Consider the following 27,459-nt stretch of genomic DNA (forward strand, 5'->3'; position numbering starts at 1 on the left):
TACACAACAGAAAACTTGCTACTGTACATGTAGAGGGTTTACTCTTTATATAAAGGGTAGAGAAATTATGCTTAACATTAACTTTAAATCACAACCGTTTGAGAAAAAGCTACAGCGTGGGTCTAGCCAAACAAGTCCCATGCATTCTCTTCCCTGGGCTTTCTTGTTTGTTTTTTAAATCTTGGACAAATTGGATGCATATGTTAAAGCTTCCTACCACCCTCAAGGAATTAAGTTGGCAGTTAGTGCTTTAGCTGAGTCAACTTTGTTTACTGCAGAGTTGCTACTTAGAGGAGGAGTATTTCTTCTCTCTAATAGATATCCTGAGTCTTTGAATTATTACATAGCAAGTGGCACTTTGAATGGGTTCAAAAGATACCCAAAAGTGAGTGTTGGGGGAAATCATACTTTTCCTTATTTGCAGTTTCTCAGAGTCCCTAAGAGTTTGTCTTTGCACAAAAATTATACTCCTTTAACTATGCCAGTACAGTTAAACCTGTACAGTCCTCCCAGTGTGGAGACTGTTACACCAGTATATGGGTGCTTATACTGCTATAGCTTGTTTCTGTAAATGTAGGCCTAGTCTACACACAGTTTTATACCAATTTAACTATGCTGGTTAGAGATGTGATTTTTTTCCCCCCAAGAACATTCAATTGGTATAATCCCTAGTGCGGACACAGGTATACCAGTATAAATGTGACTATGCCAGTTTAGCGCATTCTCCTATATTTCCATTATCTTTATTCCAGTATAGTTAATAGCAGTACAGTTTTTGTGTGTAAACAAACCCATAGGAGAATAAGCTATACTAGTATAAGGCACACTAATACACATAGACATATATCCAGTTATTAGGAAGAAGGTAATAGTAATTATCTTCTTGATTACATGACAGTAATTACATGAAGGTAATAGTAATGGAGGATTCAATTATTAGAAATATAGATAGTTGGGTTTGTGATGACCAGGAGAACCTCATGGTGAATTGTCTGCCAGGTGCGACGCTTGAGGACCTCTCAAGATAGACTTATATGCAGTCCTGGGAAGAAGCCAGAGATTGTGGTACATGCAAGTGCCAATGACACAGGGACAGGTAGGAGAGAAGTCATGGAGGCCAAATTTATGCTCTTAGGTAAGAGACTGCAGTCCAGGACCTCCATGATACATTCTTAGAAATGCTACCAGTTCCACATGCAGGACCAGTTAGACAGGCAGAACTGCCTCTATACTGTGCAGTGTAGTTTTCTCTCTCACCAACAGAAATTGGCTCAATAAAATATATTATCTCACCCACCTTCTCTGTGCTCTATACTGGCTGTTCAGTTCAGATGATGTGCAATAGCTAAATAAAGTCCCTTGATGTTGTGTATATCCGCAAGCGGGATTAGGGCATTTTCAATGGATGACCCTCAACTGTGAAATTCACTCTCCCACATGGTCTTAGAAAGCCGGAATCAGCTGACCTTCAGGGCTCATAGTAAAGATGGACTATAATAATTACTCAGGCTTTATTCTAAGGAGGTGAGTTGAGAGCAGAAGAGCTCAGATTTTGTGGGTGGGGAAGAGGTTTAGCAGATGTTTTGCCAGCTTTGAACTATTCTGCTATACCCTTTTATAGACTGAATTGATTGTATGCAGGGATACTGACAATAAGTGAATTGTGCAGCTTGAAAAATAAACTCAAACTAGTAGGTGAATAAGCAATTTTAAGAGGTGAAATTTAGGCACAGCTGCCTTTGGCTTTGTTTAAATGTTTGCTTCAGGAGTAAGGGTGATCTTCCAAAAAATAAAGAAGTACAGTGCTATGAAGCAATGAAGTGTTATGATGAGAAAGGAAGACTTATACATTAATTAGACACCAATGTCAAATATAAAATTCACTTTTGGGAATGAATGCTCACTGTCTCACAGTACCATTATGTCTTCAGTTTGATTTGCATATTTCTTTGACCTTCATAGCATGAATTTCTTTATAGTGAAACCAGCTCTCAGTGATTCTTATTTGACCTTGAAGATATAAGGGCCTGGTCCTAACAAGTGCAGAGCACTTGCAACTCCCAATGACTTTCCAGGGATTTGTAAGTGCTCTGCACCTCTCGGTATCAAGCCCTAGCTTGATATTTCACTTTTATAAGGAAGCTCAAATAACATAATTTGATGAGTATCAAGAAAAAGGCACCAAACTTTTTTTTTTCTCTCTCTCTCCCTCACATATACACAGAGCAGTAAAACACCACCTTTCTTAATTCTGCAAAATTTATATGTTAGAGCTATTATCTCAGCCAGTGCTAGTAAACATATACATGAGGGAAGGCAAATCTCTGCCTGTCCTTATGGCATAAATGCCCTGGCTTTCCTCATACAGGATGACCCTCAACAGATGAAGCTGGGACTGAAAAAACAGCTGCATTATGCTGCAGCCTCAAATCCTGATACAGCTCTAAGCTTTAGGATTCGAATGAACCCAACAAGATTATGCACAGGGGCAGTATAACTCTACACATTAATTAGAGCTATGTGGAAGGACATATTTATTTTGGGGTAAGCTACTTTTTCTGATGTTTGTGTTGCCTGATTCTGATTTCATTTCACTGCCTGCCTTTCTCAATAATAATCAGCCATTATCATAATCTGTGATGTGAAGATTTGGTATGAGCCTGCTTTAAATCATATTTATGCCACAATAAAGTAAAGGTATTTAAATCTGCTGCAGTTGCTGATTACTTTAGACTGCATTCTATTTTTTTTTAAATATGCTGACTTTTACTCACAAATTATTGCAATTATTGACTAACTGTTGTTAAAAGTAAGCAACACAACTTTCATTTTCCAAATTTCTTTCAGAGTTTAATAATGCAATAGAACAGAAGAAAAAGGGCTCAATAGTAACAGTGTAAAAAAAAAATTGTCAGTGCAGCAGTACTGAAAATTAAGGAACAATAAGCCCAACATCATCTCTCTGAGGAATATGAATGTATTGGTAATTTCTGTTGCATTCATCTGTATTTCCTTACCTTGGATGTGAATAATTCTGTCGCGCTCCAGAGCGTAGTTGCCAGTATGTTCAGCCCAGCAGATAGAAATCAGCACCAGGAAAAGCAGACTCTTCATTTTTTATAGCCAAAAGACTCTTCTTCACTGTGAGAGCATCACACACAAAAAGGCTTGTGAATTTTGGAAATCTTTAGGGTTGCACTGCACAACTTGTTACAGCCTGATCATGGGATACTGGGTCTATAAAATATTTAACCCTCTCTGCTGAAAAAGTTACAGTAGCCAGTATTTTAGACATGAAGACTGAAGCTTTTCTCATTAGAGTTACCTATATCCCGTTAAATGAAACGAGAAATCAAAGAATATTTAACTCTATCTGTGCAGAAGTGCAAATATGAATACATACAAGTACACAAACATACACAAAATAAACTACTTGGAAGACCAAAGATAAGCAATAACTGTGCTTCTAAAAATGTTTTAGTGTACTTTTGGTTTTCCCAAATTACTTCATATTGGTCTATTAATGCAAGTAACAATGATCTAATCTATAACCATACACTGTATAATACAAATAAATACAAATGAATCCTCAGCAAGTAAATGGTATTTTCATGGCTTTTGGCATTTTAGTCCAGGCTGCAAGTTAGCTTAGCAAACTGGGTGTTAAGTTTACTTGATCCAAACAGAAAAGATGACAGAATATTTGTCAGACAGATCAGAAAAGGTATATTTTATTTCAGATCCACTTACCATTTTAAAGAGTGCCTAAGTATACAGTGAAATGTTGGGAACCATGCACAAAGTAGGTTAGAGTTGTATACGCTACCACTGCAGTTGCCCTGATTGATTTTTCATTCATTTCTACCTAGAATGCTGACGCACTAACTTAGTGTGCCAGGTAGGGTCTCTGCAGTCAGCAGAGCTGAGCGCTGCAGGGAAAATCTCTGCCAGCCTCAGAGTAATAATTAGGCAAATGAAGACCTGAAATAGATAACAGGGCATAAAATACCAGAGGTCTTTTGCAGAAGGTTTAAGCTTATGTACTTTTCATAGCAATCACTATTATAACACTGGATTCTCTAAATAAAGGAACATATTCTCAAACTTCACCTTTCAAGAGACTAGGATTTTTTTTAATAAATTTCAAATAATGAGAATGTTATGAATCACAACTACTTATGACATACTTAGTATATTCTTACTGAATATAGCTTACTAATAGCAAAAACACATTTTATTTTCTTGTTTGATTATATCAGAGCTAGACATGAGTCTGACCTGATATCCAGATCCAAACACCACCAAATTTAGGGGGGTGCTCACAGTCAGAACCCAGATCAAAATCTGAACTTTGCAAACAGTCTCTATCCCTAAAATACACTAGCCCCTGGATTTAAACAAATTACTCATGAACACAAAGGTGCTTCGAATCCAGATCCAAATGTGATTTGAGCCTATGTCTCGTCATATGCTAACAAGCACAAATTGAGCAATTGTGTGGCTATTTTCCCCCTATAACAGAACTTTCACGTCAGCACTGCTGCAGAATGCTGGGGACAAGAACAAGGGCAGAATGTCAACAAACAGGGGTCCAACTGTCCATGGACCCTTACCTCTGACATTGATGAATCTTAGTGTTATCATGGATTCTAGAGTGAGTTGACTTTAAAGTTTGATTTTTGCTTTCTTTAACAATGTTTGATGCATTGGTTCAGTGATCTCTTGGATAGCCTCTGCTGGAGTGGGTCCTATGTTTCCTGGCTGAATTTTTAAAGATGCTTTTCTCTGGTGAAACCAATAGGGAAAGACAGACAGCAATGTCATGCCACCTGCCCTGTCAATTAATGACTCCCAATGTACTAATAACATTCCCTCTAATACGTACTAGGGTGAAACTGGCCCATTCTGTCAGCAGGCATTGTACAAGTTTACCACAATAGCTCTACCAAGACATGTCAGCTAACCCACTATGAGCTTTTCTTAAGCAGAAAGTACCAGTCATGCAAAATTGCATGCTTGTGGACTAGGCCAGGATTTTGAGAGCCAGTCTCCCCCCACCTGCACAAAATAATGCTGCCAGCTATTCCGAGCTGGGAAATGGCCCATAAGGGGCGGTTGCAACCAGAACATAAATTAGAGAAACGCTGAGGCTAATCTAATGTATGCTGAGAACCAGTCACACTCCTGAACCAGCTGCTATCAGGAGCACAAATATGGCTCCCATTGCCATTGATGTGCTTGGTGCAGGAGCAAAGAATCAGAAATATCAGGGCCTAGATGTCCAGTAACATGAATCACTTCTCAAATTCTCCCTCTTAATCTCCCATCAGGTTGCATACCACAGTCATACTTTTTTTTCTTTTTCATGACTCTTCTCCATAATTTTTTTGGTCAGGCAGGCTTTGCACAACCGATCCTAGTGGCAGAGTGCAAGGCTAGCCTGCATATCTCAGTGGTAAGGAGCATCTTTTTCCCTCTGATACACAGTCTGACTGAATGTATAGTTAACTTCTACAACAGAGCTGCAAACTCATGAGATTACTGAAGGTGCTGAAATTTTTCTCATAACCACGTGAGAAACTGCAGGCGAGGAGGTAACTCAGGAATTAGAAGTGAACTGCCTGCAGTCCCTACTGCTGGCCACTAGAAGCTGCTGTCCTACTTGCAGACAGCTGCATGCTCTTACCCTTCTCCAGCTTCATTATGGTGTAATAAGACTTGGGGCAATGTGATGATCCCAGAACCACCCGAGGAAGTAAAGCACGATGGGTGGGGAAGTTCCCCCCCATATTGTTGTGTTTATTTCAGGTTCAGTTTGCATACTGAAACATGTGCACACGAATGGGTGTCCAGATCTTTAGATTTAAGAGTTCAAAATGCAGAAATCACACACTAGGCCCAAAATGTGATTTTAAAACAAACAAACAAAACCAAAAACCCTTGTGTATTTTATATTAATCTCTTGATTTTTTGGAAGCTCTATCTCATGATTTTTTATATGTTGAGGATGGCAGTGCTGTATCAGCTTTCTTAATGGAAATAATTTACAATAAGTCATTAAAAAGGTTTTCCCAAATGATTATGTTTAGAGGGGCTAGCCAACAAATGGTCAGTATACATGCCTGTGTGCGCATGCACGCATGTGCGCGCGCGCACACACACACACACACACACACACACACACAGAGTTAGGATCTGTGTGTGTGCTTTTCCTGCTTCTGATCAAGTTTATCTCCTGCTATGGTTACCATCCCTGCCAGGCTGACTTTGCCTTTGTAATGCACCGGAATTACACCAGATCGTAGGGGAACTTTAAGATAGGTCCTGGGGGAGAATATATTAAGATGCCTTCACTAAAGATTCATCCTTCTCCCCTGAAAAAGTCATGCAGCATCTTAATCTTGGGTCTGGCTGAGCTGTGATCAATGCAGGACTAAGTTGCAGCAGGAAAAAAGTGGCTATATCCTTAGGGCTGCCAGGCAACAGTTCGACCTTCAGCATAAACTAGAGCTGCCTCAAGACTTCTCTAGTTTATCACCGCCTACAATGGCCTTCAAGGTGCTGTTGTGGATATTGAGAATTTCGGAATCAAGGTGCATTCTGACCTCGCCCCTTATCATGGCCAGTGATTTGACACTCAGTGTTTTGTAGGTTTTCTAGAAACTATTAGCCAAAGCAATTTGCATCTTCCACTCTAGCCTCAAAAACAAACAAACAAACAAAAAAACCATCTCAGTTTCTGCTTCTGCAGCAGTCCAGGAAGACTCCAGGGGTGAGATGATAGGTATGAATATTTTGATATTAAAATGAATACAACTATGGCAATCAGTGAATGTTGGGGAAAAATGATAATGGTTTTCTGGGCTCAAGAAGTTTGCACTGGTTTAGATTGTTCTAGTTTACATAATCTCTTTTTCGGGCTTTACTTTGTGTTCAGTTTATAAATTGTCTCAATTTGCTCCCCCTTGGTGCAGTAGGAAATCATGATGTTCATCAACCAGAGTACATTTTGTTATATTTAAGTGGCCATTACTAATCTAGATTACGACTATCATTATTAATTGTATTTTTGGTAGCATAGTCTAAAAATCAGTAACAGACCTTTATTCAGCAATTCCACCATTTATGTAAGAAATATTGTTTGAAGATGTATTCAAACATTGTGATGTATAAAGTGCAATGTTAACTAGTTATTTTCATAGGTTTAATTTTTTTCTGAAGAGATTATGATGTGCTATTCCAAATTATTTTTTCCTTAGTGAGAGAAGAAAGTTATCATGTGATTGCAGGACGCCTGGAACACAATCATTTTACAAGGCAGTTCTCTGTCTCCATCTCTCATGATCACACCAGTGATTCTGTGTCTGCTCTATCACTCTGCCTGTATTAGACTGCAAAATGGAGGTAGAATAGCTTAAATGGCAAATCTTTTCCCTAGGTATGCACATGGGGGGGAACCTCTGTGCTTGTGTCTCACCTCACTTGTGTGATGACAGGTGGGGATCGGTGCACGATCCCCACTGCCTCAGACCCTGTGGAACCATCTCTATAGGCCTGAGGCTGCTCCTCTGGGGAAGGAGAGGAGTAGGGAGGTTGGCAAGGAGGACATTCATTACCACCCAGAATCCCATAGGAACCTCACAGTAGCAGAACTCCCACTTCATTACGTGTGTATGTGTGTGTGCCTGGGGCCTAGGCGGGAGGCAGAAGGAGGCAGAGGCAGAAGAAGGAATTGTGATAACGGCACTATGAGGAACTGGAGGAAAGCTGAAGCTCCTGGATCTAATGCAGAAGCACAAGGTCTCTGAATGGATGGTCCTGACCTGATGTGGATTCCCCAGGGTTTGGGTCTAGACCTACCGCTTCTTCCACAAAGAATAATCTTTAGGAACCTGTATATGGGGAATCTCACAGTTTTCCTTTCCTGTAGGTTTTAGTATGGGAGTGCACGACTGACCCCCTGCATACACGTTTATCACCAGTGGGGCACCTTTTGGCTTTACATTTTTGAAGCACAGCGGCTAATAAGAAAATGTATCAGAACCCAGGCTTACTAACCTATTCCCCCCATTCCTTATGATTCCTTAATATCACTCAAGAGCTAAACTAGGCAAACTGGTCTCACTGTTCTGAACAAACTCAACAGACTCGAGTTCTGGCAGACAACTGAAGGCAGCAGGTCTAAGAACACCCTATTGCCACCCTGGAGTGTTTAATCCCAGGAAACAGCAGCCTGGGTAAATGGGACAGAGAGGCATCCCTGAGGTAGCAGTTATGACTTTCTAGATTATAACCACCCCTTAAACTATGACTGAAAGCAAATAGGAAGTCGACAGAATGCTGAGCATGGGTGTTATGTACTCATAGTGGCTCACAGATACAAGCCATTGCATTCTGCTCTAACTCCTGAGTCCTTTAGCCCCCAAGTAGAGCAAGCTGCAGTATTCCTGCCTGGAGGTTACAAATGTGCTGATTGCTGTGGGAAGGTCTGCACCAGACAGGCATGGCTGCAGCCTCCTGGCCCATTGTAACGGGAGAATGCACTGCATGCCAAAGCTATTACCGGAGACTCTAAGAGCAATGATGTCTCAAAAATGATCCCAAGACCACAAGTGATTAGCAAAGCTCAGCTATATACCTCCAGTAGAAGGCATCTTCAACAAACCATGCTCAGTGCCACTTCCATCTTATCTGGTTTGAACCTAAGCCAGTTTGTTTCTACCTGTTTACACACCTCTGTCAGACACAAGGAAAGCAGAGTGACCACAGTTTCTAGGTTTGAGTAAATACACATATGGTTCTGAGTGTCTGCTATATAGCTAATACTGCAGGACCAAACATCTCACATTGTCCCTTGTGGCTGTACACACACATTGAACAGGAAAGGTGATAAGATGGGACCCTATATGGAAAACCAGTGGTCAATACTATCAAATGCAGATGATAGATTCAATAAAACCAACGTGGCTACTTCAGGGGAAAAAGAAGATTGATCTTTTGGTGAGTGGAGAGGACAAGGCTCAGAGCTGACAGATCTCAGTGCTATTCCCAACTGTGTCACAAACTTCCTATGTTAGCTTGGGCACATCAGTGCTCTTCTCTATGTCTGTGCTTCCTCATCGTAAAATAGTAATAAGTGCCATAGAGATGCCTATTAATAAGAATAAATGCATACATTTCTCGGAGATGATTGCCAGCTACAGATAGCAACAGCACCGCAGTACCATCTCATGCCTACAACTAAACTGGTAGGTAATTGATAATGAAATAAAGATCAGCTAGAGGTGTGCCGATACCATCTTCTTAGCCCTGGTCTACACTACAAGTTTAGGTTGCATTCAGCAGCATTAGATCCATTTAACCCTGCACCATTGTTGACTTAATGGGCTCTTAAAATCAATTTCTGTACTCCTCCCCAACGAGGGGATTAGCACTGAAATCAACATTGCCGGGTCGAATTTGCGGTAGTGTGGACGCAATTCGACGGTATTGGCCTCCGGGAGCTATCCTGGAGTGCTCCATTGTGACCGCTCTGGACAGCATTCTCAACTCGGCTGCACTGGCCAGGTAGACAGGGAAAGCCCTGCAAACTTTTGAATTTCATTTCCTGTTTGGCCTCCATGGCAAGCTGCAGGTGAGTGCAGATCTCATCAGCACAGGTGACCACGGAGTCCCAGAATCGCAAAAGAGCTCCTGCATGGACCGTAAAGGAGGTACTGGATCTGATTGCCGTATGGAGAGATGAATCCATGCTATCAGAACTCCATTCCAAAAGACGAAATGCCAAAATATTTGAAAAAATCTCCAAGGGCATGAAGGACAAAGGCTATAACAGGGACCTGCAGAAGTGCCACGTGAAACTTAAGGAGCTCAGGCAAGCTCCTTAAGCTCCAAAAAACCAAAGAGGCAAACACCCGCTTGGGGTCAGAGCCCCAGACATGCCACTTCTATGATGAGCTGCTTGCAATTCTAGGGGGTGCCCCTACAACTACCTCACACATGTATGTGGACTCCTGCAAGGGAATCTCACGCAACAGGGATGAGGATTTTGGGGAAGAGGAAGTTGATAAGGAGGGGGAGGTTGATGATAGCGCACACCAGGCAAGCGGAGAAACCGTTCTCCCTGACAGCCAGGAACTGTTTATCACCCTGGAGCCAATACCCTCCCAACCTGGGCTCCCGGACCTTCAAGGTGGAGAAGTCACCTCTGGTGAGTGTACCTTTGTAAATATAATACACAGTTTAAAAGCAAGCGTGTTTAATCATTAATTTGCCCTGAAGACTTGGGATACGTTCGTGGCCAGTACAGCTACTGGAAAAGTCTGTTAACGTGTCTGGGGATGGAGCAGAAATCCTCCAGGCACATCTCAGCGAAGCTCTCCTGGAGGTACTCCCAAAGCCTGTGCAAAAGGTTTCTGGGGAGGGCTGCCTTATTGCATCCTCCATGGTAGGACACTTTACCCCGCCAGGCCAGTAGCATGTAGTCTGGAATCATTGCATAAGAAAGCATGGCAGCGTGTGGTCCCACTGTTTGCTGGCATTCAAGCAACCTCTGTTCTTTATCTCTCTGTGTTATCCTCAGCAGAGTAATATCATTCATGGTAACCTGGTTGAAATAGGAGAATTTTATTAAGGGGACATCAGAGGTGGCCGTTCCTGCTGGGCTATTTGCCTGGGGCTGTAAAGAATTCATCCCTGCTGTTAGCCACACGGTGGGGGGAGGTGTGAAGCAATCATCCCAGAGAATTGGGGGGGGTGTGGGGGGGAGGGGTTTAGTTGGGTTTGTGCTGCATGTTAACCCGAAAACCTCAGCCCCTCCTTTTAAATGGCCAATGTGTCTTTTTCAATTTTCATCTCCCTTTTCTTCCTCCCGCAGCTGCAAATGTTTCAACGCTGCGACTAGCATCTCCAACCCAAAGGCTAGCGCAGATAAGAAGGCGAAAAAACCCGCACTCGTGATGAAATGTTCTCTGAGCTCATGCAGTCCACCCAAACTGAAAGAGCCAGCAGAATGCGTGGAGGCAGACAATGGCTGAGTCCAGGAAAGCACAAAATGAACGCGAAGACAGGAGGGACGCGTGAGAGGATAGATGGCTGGAGCAACAGGAGAGGTGGCAGCAGCGTGATGAAAGGAGGCAGGATGCAATGCTGAGGCTACTGGAGGATCAAACTGATATGCTCCGGCGTATGGTTGAGGTGCAGAAAAGGCACAGACTGCCACTGTAGCCCCTGTGTAATCAACCGCCCTCCTCCCCAGGTTCCATAGCCTCCTCACCCAGACGCCCAAGAAAGCGGGAGGGGGGCCCTCTGGGCACCCAACCCCTCCACCCCAGAGGACTGCCCAAGCAACAGAAGGCTGGCATTCAACAAGTTTTGAAGTGCAGTGTGGCCTTGTCCTTCCCTATCCAACCTGGTGCTTCCCTCCTCCCCCAACCCCACCTCCGAAAGTCGACGCTAGCCTCAGTACTGTGGACACATTCTGCAGACTTAATGCGCTTAGTGGGGGCACACACAATCGACTGTATAAAATCGCTTTCTAAAAAATCGACTTCTATAAATTTGACCTAATTTCGTAGTGTAGGCATACCCTTAGTAACCTTCCCTAAAAATAGAAGGATAGAGACTGGGCAGTCAATGTCAAAGATATTAAGCAAGAGGTTTTTTTTCTAGAGCCTGTGCAGCTATACTTCCTCTTTAAGGGCAGCTGGCACCCTCTCTTCATAAAGCTAACAATCCTTCTCATCATGGTCTTTACCATTTACTGGGGCAAGGGTATTCAGGTAACAGGATACAATTCCACCAACATGTCTAAGACCTCATTTAGCAAAACTGAATGAAACTCAGCCGGAGAATTTGGTATATTTCTAACTTCTTGCCTGATACTGCCCTCTCAATTGCTCGCTAAGTCAGCCTAGATCCAATCTTTGTTGCATCAAAAATAGACATAGAAATTCCTCGCCATGAGAACACCTCGCTGCGCAGCAGAGTTCAGGCCGGTCAGGATCAGCAGGCTGTCCACCACTCTGAACAGTTGGTGGGATGGGATTTTGCTGATGCTATGGCAAAGGAAAAGAATGATTGATTTGCCTCTCATAGCCACAGAATAGGAATATAAAAATGCTCTAATCTATGATGTGGTCATTCTGAATCAAAACAAGTTTTCCACTGGCTTCTCCCTTGCCACTTCGTTAGTCTTAGATAATTTGTAAACTTGTGAGGATGTGGGACATGTAAGTGCCAGACTGCCAGTATTTGTGGATAACAAGTTGCCATAATACTCCTCTAACCATAGACAGAATAGCTCAATGAAAATGCAGAATGACTCCTCAGAGATAGCTGAAACCCTCTTTACCTCTATTGGTCCTCCAGCAAGAAGGCAGATAAATTGCTTTCAGGGTGAGGGAAATATCTCAAGTGTCTCTGCAGTGACTTAGGATAGATGAGTTTTATCTTGAACACACGGGGACCCATATTTGACCATCATCTGAAACTGGAAGCCCACACTTAGCATAGATTAGAACTGGCTTTTTATTTTTTAATCACTGACCTATCTGGAGGCTGTTGGGTTTTTTTCTTCCAATTGTGGACCTTACAACAATGATTCATGCATTCGCAACCTTGAAGACAGATTACTAATATTTTGGGACCATCCTGGAAAATAATAACTCATAGACTCCAGCTAATGCAAAATGGTACACCATGAATATACAAGGGTTTCATGCATGAAAATCAAAGAGGATCATACTCTGCAAGCTATAGGGAAGGGATTGGCAACCTTTGGCCTGCAGCCTGCCAGGCCAGGCCAATGGGGGCTGCAGGAAGGGCAGCCAGCACATCCTTTGGCCCACACCGCTTCCCGCAGTCCCTATTGGCCTGGAACGGTGAACCGTGGCCACTGGGAGCTGCGATCAGCCGAAGCTGCAGACGCTGCAGGTAAACAAACCGTCCCGGCCCGCCAGTAGCTTTCCCTGGCGGGCTGTGGGCCAAAGGTTGCCGATCCCTGCTATAGGGGCTGCCTGTAATTTAAACATTGTAGTTCAAGATCTATATTTAGTACATAAAGCCTTAACCTTAAACAATATTGGCTCAATCTGTATAAGTTATTGTGTGGTGTCTCACCTCTCATTAGGGTGCTTGTCCTCAGCAAATTGGAACCGATGACAGACTCGTGTTATATTTTTGAGAGGAAAGGAGTCAGGGCCTTCAGAAGTGATCCTCCTTCAAATATGACATGATATAACAGTAATTTGTGTATTATTAATATATTTGAGAGGAGCAAGGTCAAATATGACAGGGAGCCAGGAACTCTTGTGTTTTCAGCCTGGTGCTAAGATTGATTCAGAATATGGTTATGCTGCTATTTAATTGCTACTCTATTTGGACACCAAGAGCCTTGGATAGGTATCTTTTTACTAATATTTACATTAAAATAAAATAAATAAATATCTTTGGGCAAGTCATTTAGGCAAAAATGTTGGCACTTGTGCTAAAAGTGCGACACCTAAACACATATTTAGGCAACTGAATGAGTGGCCTCATTTGAAAAGGTGCTGAGCAACTACTGAAGTCAATGGAATTTGTGGGTGTTCAGCAACACTGAAAATCAGACCACTTATTTAGGCACCTAGATATAGATTTAGGGGGAGATTTTCAAAGTCACAAAGACAGTTAGATGTCCGGTGCCCACTGAAAGCCAACGGGAGCTGAGTGCCTAGCTTCCAAACTCTCCTCCCGAGGTGCCTAATTTTAGTTATCTGTGTTTCATAATATTAGATTCGTAGCACCATAGGGTAAGAAGGGACCACAAAGGTCATCTAGTCCAACCCCCTTCCAAGATGCAGGATTTGTCATTAATCTCTAAAAAAAGAAAAGGAGTACTTGTGGCACCTTAAAGACTAACAAATGTATTAGACCATAAGCTTTCGTGAGCTACAGCTCACTTCATTGGTATGCATCTGATGAAGTGAGCTGTAGCTCACGAAAGCTTATGCTCTAATAAATTTGTTAGTCTCTAAGGTGCCACAAGTACTCCTTTTCTTTTTCCGGATACAGACTAACAAGGCTGCTACTCTGAAACCTGTCATTAATTTCTATGTCCCAGATTTCTTGTCTGGCCAATGTGGCTGAACGTTTCAAAACCTTGTGCCTAAAATTAGGCACTTAGATTTACATTTAGGTTCTTAGCAGAAGGGCCTAATTTCCAGAAGTGCTGAGTACACACTGCACCCACTGAAATCCAGTGTGAACTATGGGGTTTCCAACACCTCCAAGCTTCAGGCTACTCAGTTAAGAACCTAAATATGAATTTACCCATCTACATTTGAAAGTTTGAGCTGACAATAAATTACTTTCACCTACAGGAGAAGGAGGATTGTGAGGATTAATTCATGAATGATTGCAAAGAGCCTTGAAGAGAGTAAGCAGTATATAAGTGCTAAGCATTTTCATTGGTAACTTTTCCTCAACTGGGTACTTTCATTTCCATAGTTTGTACTATTTGTATATATTAGTTATGATATTGTCAGACACCGAGGAACCTTAAGGCATGGGATGCCTTTATAAATAGTCATTTAATACTTATTTTAAATTTAAAATTAAGGACTAGATGAGAAGGAGGAATAATAAAGAAGAATTGTGTTGCCATAGTCAATGGCTTACATTTGTATAGCATCTCTATTATTACCAATTACACTTTTAAAGGCACAAGTCATAATTCTGGCACTGTTTCTCATTAAAATGAAGCATTCATTTGACAGCCTTGGCATGCTTTATGTGTTCATCAAGAAATAATTCCTGTATAGCTTGATGATTTCTCCCTGTGTCATTAAGTAACAGCATTCTCATCTTGTCTCCCTAGGGTTCATGTTGTATGAATATCCTTGTCTTCCAATGGCATGACAGAGAATAAAGGGGAGGATGGACAAAGAAGAAGAAAGGATAAAAGAGTATGACAGGAAATATGATGAGGAAGCAGCTCTTCCTTTTTTATTCAAATGCTTTTACTGTTTGTAAGCCAACATTTTGGTACATTTGTTTTTATAAGTCAATTTTCATTATACAATGATCACTATATTTTTTTCCTTCAGCTATCTCTGGTCTACGTGTCTTCATATAAGAAGAAAATGTATGGCCTGATTATGCTCTTATTTGCACTAATGTAAATCAGGAGTAACTCCTGGAGACACTGGATGTCAAACTGGTGTAAGCGCAAAGAGAATAGGATTCTTGCATTTAGACTGTTAGTATTGCCTATGCAAGTGTCATGAAAGTGCAACTAAAGTAGGCATCATAACATAATCCCTCCAGATGCTCTGCTCACGGAATTCCTCAATGAGCTCAGCAGGAGTTCTACAGTAGAGTAGAGGTATGATTGGACAGGCTCATGATGTGTACTGTGACAATGCATATATTGATGCCATAGGCAGGTATAGCTGCAAGAGACTTCCAGTTCCTGCACATTGACTGGGATTTTCAAAGGGGCCTAAGGAAGTTAGGTTCCTAACTCACATTGAAAGTTTATGGAAGCTGGTGCCTGATTCCCTCAGGTCCTTTAGAAACTGCCAGGCCTGATGTATTAAAGCATTGGCTGGGTTCTTTGTGGGCTTACATTACAACCCACTGTATTTACATGCTCATAAGTTTTGAACAAATTCTCCTTTTGGATGTGGTTATTCTCAGTCCAACTTTCCAGTCCAAACTTTCATGCTTCTTCTAAGCTGAATGTGAATTTTTGTTGGGAAGTTTACTTATAAACCACAACTGTTTGTGAATTGTCTGACAGTGAAAAATCAGATTCTTCTTCTGCTGTGAAAAAGATTTAAAGGTTTAGTTTTTATGCCTGGTGGGAGGGTACTCATCCAAAGCAGGAGAAGGAGAGGGAGGAGACTAAGGATTTGATCCAAAGCTCCCTGAAGTGAACAGAAAGATTCCCATTGATTTCACTGGCTTTGGATCAGGCCCTATGGGAGTGTTTCTCAAAATGTGAGTCAGGACTCCAAATGGGGTTGTGCCATCAGCAGATGGGTTCATGGTGATCCCTAGTCTATGAAGGATGCCATTTTGCTCTGCATAGCATGAACTCACATGTATGGTGTGTGTGTGTGAGGTCATGATGCAAGGAGGATGGCATTTTGCTCTACAAAATGGCATCCTCCATGTGGTGTGACATTGTACATACGCTGTGTGTACTGTCGTACTATGTGTAGGATGCCATTTTGCTCTTCAAAATGGTGTCATCCATGCTGTCTGAGGTTCTGGCAGGAAATACTTCATTAAAATGGGCTCATGCCAGCAAAAATTTGAGAGCCCCTGATATATGGGTAGGGAGGATGTGGGACTGATGGCAAAGGAGGGAGAGAAGAAACTCAACTCACATCATTCACCTTCAATGTACTGTGTTCATCTTAAGGGTTCTAAGGATTAAAGCAGATATGTAACTGCTTAACTATAGGCCATATACCTAGATCCAGCTGAGCTTTGTTAGGTACAAGAACCAGGGTGGCAAGCGAAAGATCACTTTAAGCCACCTTTCTGGTTTCCTGATTCTTGGCCTGAATGGGAGCTGAACTGATCTGCAGCATAATTCGGAGCAGCCTAAGGGCTGCTCTAACTTACACTGGCTAGAGCATCCTTTCAGGACCTCTCCTTTGGCTGGGAAACACCTCCATACAGTGTAATATGGTTCCACCCCTCAAACTTCCTGTGATGTTTTCACCTACATACAAACACTCCTCCTTCCCCCCTCCCCTTCCTGACTGAGCAGGGCAGAGAGCAGGTGGCAAAGACTTACAAGTTTTACGAGGCCCAGGTCTTGCATAGTTTCCGTCAGGAAAAAGGGCTATTAATAGCTGGGAAAAATAATTTTCCATATTTAAAAAAAAAAAACACTTTCCTTTGCTGCAAAATAAAACAGAAGTTTCCTTTCTGGAGACATGCCAGAAATCTATGCACTCAAGAGGAATTAGTGACAAGCAGGAACATAAACACTCTCTATATATACACGTGCATAAAGACCTGCTGCCAAACATACTGAAGAATAGCAGCTCGTAGCAAGAAATTATTTCATAGACAGCTCAGTCTTCTAAAGAAATAGTAACGGTAATGCAATAAATCTGCTGCAAAACATATTTAAAAGTGTGTATTTCTTTAAACTGCTGCACACGTTGCATGGGCAAATTTCTATTGAATCATCACTTAAATAAACATTTTAATTTGACAAACATACGTGTGTTCATGAAACATCTGCTTCTTACTGCCGTGATACATAGTTTCATTTAGACATACCACAATAAGAATTATATGTGTGCATCTGAATGAAAGCCACGTATGGATTAACTGTAAAACACAATCTGACGTTCTTTTGACAGTATTTTTTCACTGAAACTACAATAAAATATACTTTCTACTGAGATCTGTTACTGTAAAGGGAAGAAAGGATAGTCCAGAGGCTATGACATGAGCCTAGAACTTGTGTTCCTGCTCTGCTACGGATTTGCTCTGCTTTAGACTTTCTGTGAGATTTTGGGCAAGTCACATAGATTCTCTGGGCCTCAGTTCAGAACCCATAAAATGGGGATAACAGTGCTTTCCTACCTCCAGGAGTGTTCTGAGGATAAATAGATTAAAGACTGTGAGGTGTTCCAATACTGTGTTTATGGGAGAGGGGGATATAAGTAACTAAGATAGATGAAAGGGAAGGGGGACTTTTCCACATCAATTATAACTAAAAACAGCAGATTTTGTTTTTCCTGAGGCACCATGCAGTGTGTGTGTGTGTGTGTATGTGTGTGTGTGTATACATATATTTCTTCAGAAAAAACATTTTCTTTAATTTTTAATATGTTTTCATCAGAATGTAGGGAGATGGATACTGAGAAATATTCTGGAAAACATGAGTCATATAATTGTTTAGTTAACTTTTCTTTTGATAAATTATGTTGGAAACAGATAAAGAACATGGGTTTCTGACAAATAGTCTTCATTTGCCTAAAAGTAAAAAAAATCCTTTCAAAGTCTATTGCTAAACTTTGTTTCTTCAGTATCGTGTACAAATTAATATTTTAACAGTTCCAACAGCATAAACATCTCATGAGAATATCATGAAATCATCATCATGCAGCCTGAAAGCAATTCTGTGATCTAATTCAATATTTCTTGTAAAGTAAGTATCAGACTCATGGAATTACTATAAATATAAAACTTAGCTGACTTACAGATATGGTAACAAGCAGGTAACTTCCACAGACTCTCCAGTCAGTCAGAGTCTGCAAAGATGCAGATGATCAGGCTATGATATCCCAAACTGTGAATGACTAGCTCAGATATTATAGATGTAGACAGATAGCAATTATAATTCTATAGTTTGATATAGTTAACTCAAGGTAAAGGCCTTGATTACAGTAGGATAATTAATCCTCACTAAAAGCAGAAACTTTCTCTGTTTCTCCTTTTGTTGCAGTCCCAAACTCTTCTGACTGTCATAAATAAGACATGTTCCAAGATGCAGAATCAGGTTGCGTATTACTCCATATCCTATTTCAAAACATGATTTTATCCACTATTCAGACTCATTGGTTAAAAAGTAACAAAGGCATTAGGTATTCTATGTAAGCTTTCCTAAAACACTTGCAATCTTTCAGCTGATGTTTACTCTTTGTTCAATGAAATTTGAAACACTTTTACCTACTGTGCTTGGATTACCTATGGATGTTGGAATACACATGATGCCATCATTTACAAGTCTTTTAAAAGATGCAGGATCATTGCTTTCTCTTAGAATTAGTCTCCTGAAAGTATACATCAACAGTTTAAGGCTGGCTTGCAAACCTTTGTAACTTTACTAAATAGACTTGATACTGGAGGTGGGAGTGTTGTTATTCCTGATTCAAACAAGTAAATATCTGCAAGATACAAATGAACGCAGGCACACGTGGCTGGTCTAATGGTTTGGCTCTTGCAATGGAAGATTTGCATAAATTATGCTCAAAGCATGATGATGCATCTTACATTGCTTCTGAGACCACCACTAATGATATGCATAGAACAGAATAGGGTTGCCAACTTTCTAATCACACAAAAATGAACAGTCATGACCCCCCACTCCTCCGAAGACCTCACCCGTGCCATGAGTCCCCACCTCCCGCTCACTCCATCTCCCCTCACTCCGTCAGTCACTCTCCCCCACGCTCCCTCATTTTCATCAGGTTGGGGCAGGGCTTTGGGGTGTGGGAGGGGGTGAGGCATCTGGCTGGGGGTGTGGGCTCTGGGGTGGGACCAGGGATGAGGAGTTTAGGGTGCAGGAGGGGGCTCAGAGCTGGGGCAGGGGGTTAAGGTGCAGGGGGGGTGAGGGCTCCAGCTGGGGGTGCAGGTTCTGGGGTGTGGTTTGCGATGAGGTATTTGATGGGCAGGGGAAGCTCTGGGCTGGGGCTGAGGGGTTCACAGTGTGGGAGAGGGCTCAGGGCTGGGGCAGGGGTTGGGGTGCAGGAGGCAGCTCTGGACTGGGGCTGAGGGGTTCGGAGTGTGGGAGGGGGCTCAGCACTGGGGCAGGGGATTGAGGTGTGGGAGGCTCCAGCAGGGGGTGTGGGCTCTGGGGTGGGGCCAGGATGAGGAGTTTAGGGTGCAGGAGGGGACGCAGAGCTGAGACGGGGGTTGGAGTGCAGGAGGGGGCGCGAGCTCTGGGAGGGAGTTTGGGTGCAGAGGGGGCTTATGGCTGGTGCAGGGGGTTAAGATGTGGGTTCTGGTGTGGGGCTTGGGGTGAGGTGTTTGAGGTGCAGGAGGGGGCTCTGGGCTGGGGCTGAGGGGTTTACAGTGTGTTGGGGGCTCAGGGTTGGGATAGGGGTTGGGGTGCAAGAGGGGTGAGGGCTCTGGGAGGGAATTAGAGTATGGTAGGGGGTTCAGGGTGTGGGCTCTGACCAGCAGCGCTTACTTCAGGTGGCTTCCAGAAGCGGCCGGCATGTCCGGCTCCTAGGTAGAGGGGCCAGGGTGCTCTGCGCACTGCCTGCGCCTGCAGGCGCCACCCCCACAGCTCCCATTGCCCACAGTTCCTGGCCAGTGGGAGCTGCAGAGCCGGAGCTGAGGGCAGGGGCAGCTCATGGAGTCCCTGTGGCCGCCCCTGTGCTAAAAGCCAGACATGCCAGCCACTTCCGGGAGCTGCACAGAGCCAGGGCAAGCAGAGAGCCTGCCTTAGCCCCTTTGTAAATGCCGACCGGAGTTTTAGTGGCTTGGTCAGCAGTGCTGACCAGAGCCGCCAGGGTCCCTTTTTGAACAGGCATTCAGGTCGAAAACTGGATGCCTGGCAACCCTAGAATTGCAATACAAAATCTTCATAAACTGTCTGTCTTCCTAGCTATAGATATGCACAATAGCTTTACTGACTTGGGGATCTAGGATGGTTTTAAAAGGAAAGGAAAACAGCAGCCCAAAGTGAAAGGGTGGGAAGCTTACCACTATCAGACTACTCAAACTAACTTAACATCCTTTGTCATTGCCTTGAAAAGGTAGATAACACAGAATGTCTTAGGTCAAGGACAAGAGAGAAATACTGTGAAAGTTCTGACTCATCAAACCCTCCCCACACACACTATTTTTATAGCGGATTAATATAAGATTTATGGGTAATTTCTCAATGAATAGAAAAATGCAGAATTAAGGTTAATTAAAGAATGTGTAGCCATTTGATAATGCCATAATAAGATACCTTGGGAAGTAAAACTCTCTAACTTGCTTAAACAAAATAGAATACAAAAACCATAGCTCACGTTGTCTAGTACAAAAGCAAAGTTATAGCACCATTTAGCTTCAGTGTGAAATATTGTCAAGGTTACTGAAGTGTGGCTGGAAAATCTATATTCAGGAACCCCCTTGTTTCTGTGTTACAAAAATAAGTGCCGCTATAATGATCCACCAGGAAATGGAATATGTGGGAAGCCACAGAAAGCACAGAGTTGAGGGGAACTCACCATCTGACAGAGAGATTGGGAGAACAATAGACAAAAGCCATGCTGTAAGTTGTGGTGTGTGGCTCCAAACTGATGATTTTTAGGATGGATGCCATGGGTAATTGGAGTTTCCTGAATAACAATGTCATTTATTTCAGATGCCAGTAATATCTGCTGTCCTTGAGCTAAAGGTAGGTTAAGAACATAAGAATGGCCATATTGGGTCAAACCAAAGGTCCATCCAGCCCAGTATCCTGTCTACCAACAGTGGCCAATGCTAGGTGCCCCAGAGGGAGTGAACCTAACAGGCAATGATCAAGTGATCTCTCTCCTGCCATCCATCTCCACCCTCTGACAAACAGTAGCTAGGGACCCCATTCCTTACACATCCTGGCTAATGGCCATTACTGGATTTAGCCTCCATGAATTTATCCATTTCTCTTTTAAACCCTGTTATAGTCCTAGCCTTCACAACCTCCTCAGGCAAGGAGTTCCACAGGTTGACTGTGTGCTGTGTGAAGAAATTCCTTTTATTTGTTTTAAACCTGATGTCCATTAATTTCATTTGATGCCCATAGTTTTTATATTATGGGAACAAGTAAATAACTTTTCCCTATTCACTTTCTCCACACCACTAACGATTTTAGTTACCTCTATCATATCCCCCCTTAATCTCCTCTTTTCCAAGCTGAAAAGTCCTAGCCTCTTTAATCTCTCCTCATAGGGGACCCGTTCCAAATCCCTAATCATTTGAGTTACCCTTTTCTGAACCTTTTCTAATGCCAGTATATCTTTTTTGAGATAAGGGGACCACATCTGTTTGCAGTATTCAAGATGTGGGCATACCATGGATTTATATAAGGGCAATCAGATATTCTCCGTCTTATTCTCTATCCCTTTTTTAATGATTCCTAACATCCTGTTTGTTTTTTTGATCGCCGCTGCACACTGCGTGGACGTCTTCAGAGAACTATCCATGATGACTCCAAGATCTTTCTCCTGATTAGTTGTAGCTAAATTAGCCCCCATCATATTGTATGTATAGTTGGGGTTATTTTTTCCAATGTGCATTACTTTACATTTATCCACATTAAATTTCATTTGCCATTTTGTTGCCCAATCACTTAGTTTTGTGAGATCTTTTTGAAGTTCTTCATAGTCTGCTTTGGTCTTAACTATCTTGAGCAGTTTAGTATCATCTGCAAACTTTGCCACCTCACTGTTTACCCCTTTCTCCAGATCATTTATGAATAAGTTGAATAGGATTGGTCCTACGACTGGCCCTTGGGGAACACCACTAGTTATCTCTCTCCATTCTGAAAATTTACCATTTATTCCTACCCTTTGTTCCCTGTCTTTTAACCAGTTCTCAATCCATGAAAGGATCTTCCCTCTTATGCCATGGCAACTTAATTTACGTAAGAGCCTTTGGTGAGGGACCCTGTCAAAGGCTTTCTGGAAATCTAAGTACACTATGTGCACTGGATCCCCCTTGTCCACATGTTTGTTGACCCCTTCAAAGAACTCTAATAGGCTAGTAAAACAGGCTAAGGATTGAAATAATTGATTAGGTTAAGGATTGAAATGCTTATTGTTCTTTGGGTTACAAAGCTGTGTAGATTTCTGAAAAGCAGGGCTTTGGAGCAGTGGAGTTGCAGGTTTTTGTATGGAGCTGGAGCGGAGCCGGAGCACAGAAAATCTTGACTGCTCCACTGCTCCGGTTTTTTTTTCATTTTCAGTCCAAAATGAATGATATTTAGCAAGAAAGTCCTAAAGGTGCCAAAAAGTTTCAGATGGTATAACAATTGATATTAACACCTACTTTACCACTTTACGTAATATGTCACAGTTATTCGCACTTTGGCCGAAATCAAGATTTAATATACAGATACAAAATTACAAAGTTTTTTGGAGATATGTTTTATTAAAGAATCAGATAATGATCAGACATCCGGCAACACTGCAGACTGCCCCCACCCTTGCGCCAAGGTTAGGCGAGTACGTACTCGCATAGATTAGTTAGATTGGTATGTGTTGATACTTCTTTTGTAAGGGTTCATCAACGAGACGCGCTGAGTGCTGTGATTACAGAAAAGTGTGACACAAGACACAACATTTAAGATATCACAAATGGGTTTATTGCAAAAAAAAATAATGTTTTTGTTTATTGATATATTAAGATATCGCAAGAAATATTAACCACTTAAGCTCATTTCTCACATGGGCTCCCGTTACCAGTACATTTGTTCATTTATACATGCTCCTGTATCACTCTGGCGGACTTATTTTATATGTCATCTGTTCAATGGTCTTTTGGTAGCATTGTTTGTAATTTTAAATTTACTGAAAAAGTCGCATGCAGCAGGCATATAAATATACAGTAAACATTTTTGCATAAATTAGGAGTGATTTTTGTGATATATCCAGAGTGACTGGAAAATGTCCAACACAATCCTTAGGTCATTTTAAGAAAAAACGTTTCTGTGAACATGTGTCCTAAAATTCTTCCTAAGGGAGCTACAGTCCCTTCAAGGAGGTGATAAAAGTTAATTTCTGATTAATATCTCAAAAACGCTTTAATATAAAGTAATGAAATTATGTCAGTGTCTTAGCGTTAGTATGTGCTAGCAGATTACATTATCCAAAATTATTTAAACCATAGGCATCCCGAACTGGTGGTTGGTCATTTTTATTTCATATTTCAAGAAAGTCTTGTCGTCGACTGCCCCCGGCTACAAGTGTAATATTATGTTCCATAATAAGTTAATAAATTTCGGTTATTATTTATTATTACATTTAAAATTTATGGTTCCAAAGTTGAAAAATAAGTAATAAGTAAAATTGTTTGTATCATTCTAAGCATCTAAGCAGATTAAAATTTTTAAACAGTTTTCTCAGAAATGGTTAATTATAAAAAATAAATTAAGAGTACCATTTTAATGCATGTTCCAGCATTAAATCAAATTCCAGGGTTGTATCTGTTAAATAGTCAAAGATTTAAAAAATATTAAATAAAATTTGCCCAGTCCCCCCAGTTCACGACGCCTGTAGTTTAAATAATTTTATTTGAATGATAGAACATTGGAAATAAACTTTAACGGGAAAGCGGCTTCAAATTGCAAGCACAGTCCTTTTAGTAAAGAAGGACAAATTTTCAGAAATATGTTTTTCCTTCATCAGGCTGGAAACAGTATACAAGATAAAACCTGTTATTTGCTCTATCTTGTATAATCTATTCAGGCTGATGAAGCAAAAACATATTTCTGAAAATTTGATCTCTTTACTAAAAGGACTGTGCTTGCAATTTGAAGCCACTTTCCCGTTAAAGTTTATTTTCAACCTTGTAACATGTAGCCTCGTTACTTCCCAACAATTACTGTTGTAGAACAGCGATAGTACGTACTAACGCTACGGCACAAACCAAATTTCATTGATATATCTATATTAAAGCGTTTTTGAGATAAAATATTTTGAATATTTTACAGCAAAATTTCATAAGAAAAACTAACTTGCAATTTATAAATAAAAATTTATATTCATTATGTATATTAAAAATACTTCTTACTTCATTAAAACTGCAAGAAACATGTTAAAATGTTAAAATATACTTTAATAATAATAATAATAATAGTAAAAAGAAAATGCAATCATTTTTGTCCAGAAAATCCAAAATAAATTCGAAGTACCTTAAGTGGTTAAGATATCACAAGCAGGTACATTATAAAAAAATGTAATGCTTTTGTTCATTGCTTGTTGAAGATCATAACAAGAAACATTTGGATATGGTAGCAGCGCAAGAAGATTTGGCCATGGCTTTAAAAAAAAAAAAAAAATAAAATCTGCCCCTCATGATTGATAGCCAATTTACAGAAAAGGATCTCAATGACATCTTTACTTTTGAATTTGAAAAGCCCAAATCTGGGCTTTTGGGAAAAGCAAAGAAGAAATAGGCAACATGCAAGGTGGAAAAGGAAGTGAATGGTGAGCTCAAACCATGTAGCTTCAAGACAAGTGAAGCAAGTGCCGTGAAAAGTTTCACGCCTTTGGCGGCATGTAAAATGTAACCATCCTGAAAACTATGCGGCTTTGGTTACAAAAAAGGACCAGGAAGGCAAAACAGAAAGCTGATGTGGCTAAACAATGTTCATCTGGCTCTTTGAAAACTCCTGGAGAAAAGATTTTTTGCAGAGCTTCATCTGAAGAGAAACCCAAAACTGAGGAAACAAAACTTGACTCATATTTGAAGTCCTCAAAGATTACAGTCACTATGGATGTCAATACTTTCCATGAAGGGCTGATGGAAATGGTTTGTTTGAGTTTGACACCGCTCACTACCTTCAGGCTAAAGAACAAAGAATTCCAAAAAATTGCAGGTGAAATGGGTCGGCAGCTTGGCGTTTCGACGGGGCACGATGCGGTTCATCATTTAGTTGTCAGCACAGCTGAGTCTGGTTGCGAAGAGCTCAAGACAGATTTGGAGCAAAAATTGTGCTACCTGAAAATGGATGTGGCAACCCATGGAAACAGCAATTTCCTTGCAATCAATGCTCAGTACTATGAAGAAGGAAAAGATAAAGCTGTGGTAAAAACCTCGGACATAATCGACACTGAGAACAGGGATATGGACAGAACTGAAGCTATTTTGCCTGATGAAGGAACTAAAGGAATGGATGAAATCAAACTCAACATGGATGCTGCTGTGCAATGGGTTAATGACCCGAGCCTCATACTTCCAACATGGCTTCATGAGGACAACTCAAAAGTCCAACTGATGAGGTGTGGTATTCACACTCTTCAGTTGGCAATCTGGGATGGACTGAACAAAGAACATGCGAAGAAATTTCTGGCAAAAATTCAACAAGTCGTTGTCAAACTACAAACCCCAAGTATTGGAAGTGTTCTGCTTGATCTACATGGGGTAACTCAATCATTGGATACTGTGACTCGCTGAGGTTCAGCATTTGCAATGATTGATCAGCTTCTCATTTTTCAATCTTACTGTGAACAAGTGGCTGCTGCTAGAACAAGAGAACTCAAGTTAAGAAAAGCTGAATGGGACGAAGTGAAGAACCTGCGAGACCTCCTGGCAAAGCCAAACCAAACAACCATGAATCTTCAAGCTGTCAATATAACCCCTGGAGTTTTAATGAAGGAATGGCTAAAAGTGTCAAAATTCTTGCAAGAAAGTGGTGGAAAAATTGCAGAAGGAATTCTATCCTCCATGCAGAAACGCGAAGAGAAGCTTTTTGACAATATTCATTTCCCTGCTGGAGTTTATGTTGACCCAAGGTATCAGACTCTTCTTACCTCAAGGGAAATACCAAAGGCAAAGGAAGGGCTCCTTGATATTGCTCGACGACTCGAAAAACAAAATCTATTGCTACATTTGAACTTGGTGAAAGAGGTTGAAGAAAATGCAACACAACAAAAGGAGTCATCAACAATCGAATTTGCAGTTTCAGAAAGTTCACATCCTTCAGAAATAGCAGGCTGTTCTCAAACTTCCCTCTCCACTCTGAACTTGTTGGAGCGTCCATCCCTGAGACATCTTCAGCCATCACAGGGAAATGGAGATAATTCAAGCACCAATTCTTCAGAAGATGACGCCTTCAAAAAGGAATTGGATAAACAAGAAAGACACCGGCGAGTTTCTGCGATTCATAATTGTAACGAAGCATTATTAGAGAGAAACTTTCTGGAAGATTGTGAGGCAATGGAGTCTATTGGTAGGCTAAAAGTTAAGTCTGTTTTTGAGGCCATTCACAGCTACCCACACCACATTCAGGCTGCCTGTAGAATTGCTGAGAGCATGCCAGCAACTCAAGCTAGTGTAGAGCGACTGTTTTCGGCTTTAAAGTTAATTTTAATTGATTTGCGGCAGGCTATGAAAGACGACTTGATTGCTGCAATACTTTTTTACAAAATGAATTATGAATGATTCTAGTTTGTATCATTGTTGATGACATTTAAATTGTTTTAAAAGTCTGAATAAAAATAATGTTTTTGCAAAATTACAGTATGCACTTTTTTATTTAGTTAAAAATTAATTTGAGGTGGAGCGTGGAGCGGAGTCAGAGCGGAGCTGGAGCAGTACTATTGGTGCCGGAGCGGAGCTGGAGCGGAGCAATTCAAAAATTTGATTGCTCCAATTCCCTGCTGAAAAGGATGGCTTTGCCATTCTCTGAATTGGAACCTCTGGTTGACCAAAAAAATGTAATGGTTTTAATTACATCAGACAACATAAATATGTCAGACAACAAATCTGGCCTATTGGGCTAGAAAAGAAATATAGAGTATGACAATTTGAGATGCAACAGTAACAACTGACTGAAAATTAGTGGAGTTCTACAAGGACACAAGTGGGATCTTGTGAGATCTTCAGTAGGAATGAATAGGAAACTTGCAGGACTCACCTACTCTGGGCTCCTGGGCCTCACTTGGCCAACCCTATTTTCAGTGGTCAGCACTGTAGTTGTTTCAGACAAAAAGTCAAATATTGTGTTTGTGCTGTGATGTCCTCAGG

General features: G+C 41.3%; 1 protein-coding gene and 1 long non-coding RNA gene across 4 annotated transcripts in view; one reads left to right on the top strand and one right to left on the bottom strand.

Moving 5' to 3' along the window:
• Positions 1 to 27,459, bottom strand: part of HAPLN1 (hyaluronan and proteoglycan link protein 1) — a 90,597-nt gene that overhangs the window by 38,887 nt on the left and 24,251 nt on the right. For 2 of the 3 annotated variants that reach the window (XM_074952820.1, XM_074952817.1), the window contains exon 2: positions 3,018 to 3,141. In XM_074952820.1, coding sequence (XP_074808921.1) covers positions 3,018 to 3,114 — 97 coding nt within the window. In that variant the 5' untranslated portion in view covers positions 3,115 to 3,141. Of the gene's footprint in view, positions 1 to 3,017; positions 3,142 to 3,750; positions 3,858 to 27,459 lie in introns of those variants that run through there. The other variant, XM_074952818.1, reaches the window with a different exon arrangement.
• LOC141987463 (uncharacterized) lies at positions 2,417 to 14,955 on the top strand. The gene is made up of 3 exons (XR_012639533.1): positions 2,417 to 2,544; positions 4,522 to 4,654; positions 14,858 to 14,955. It is a non-coding gene; the product is annotated as an uncharacterized LOC141987463 (long non-coding RNA).

Source organism: Natator depressus, chromosome 5 (assembly GCF_965152275.1).
Source record: "Natator depressus isolate rNatDep1 chromosome 5, rNatDep2.hap1, whole genome shotgun sequence".
In the NCBI taxonomy this organism is placed as follows: Eukaryota; Metazoa; Chordata; order Testudines; family Cheloniidae; genus Natator; species Natator depressus.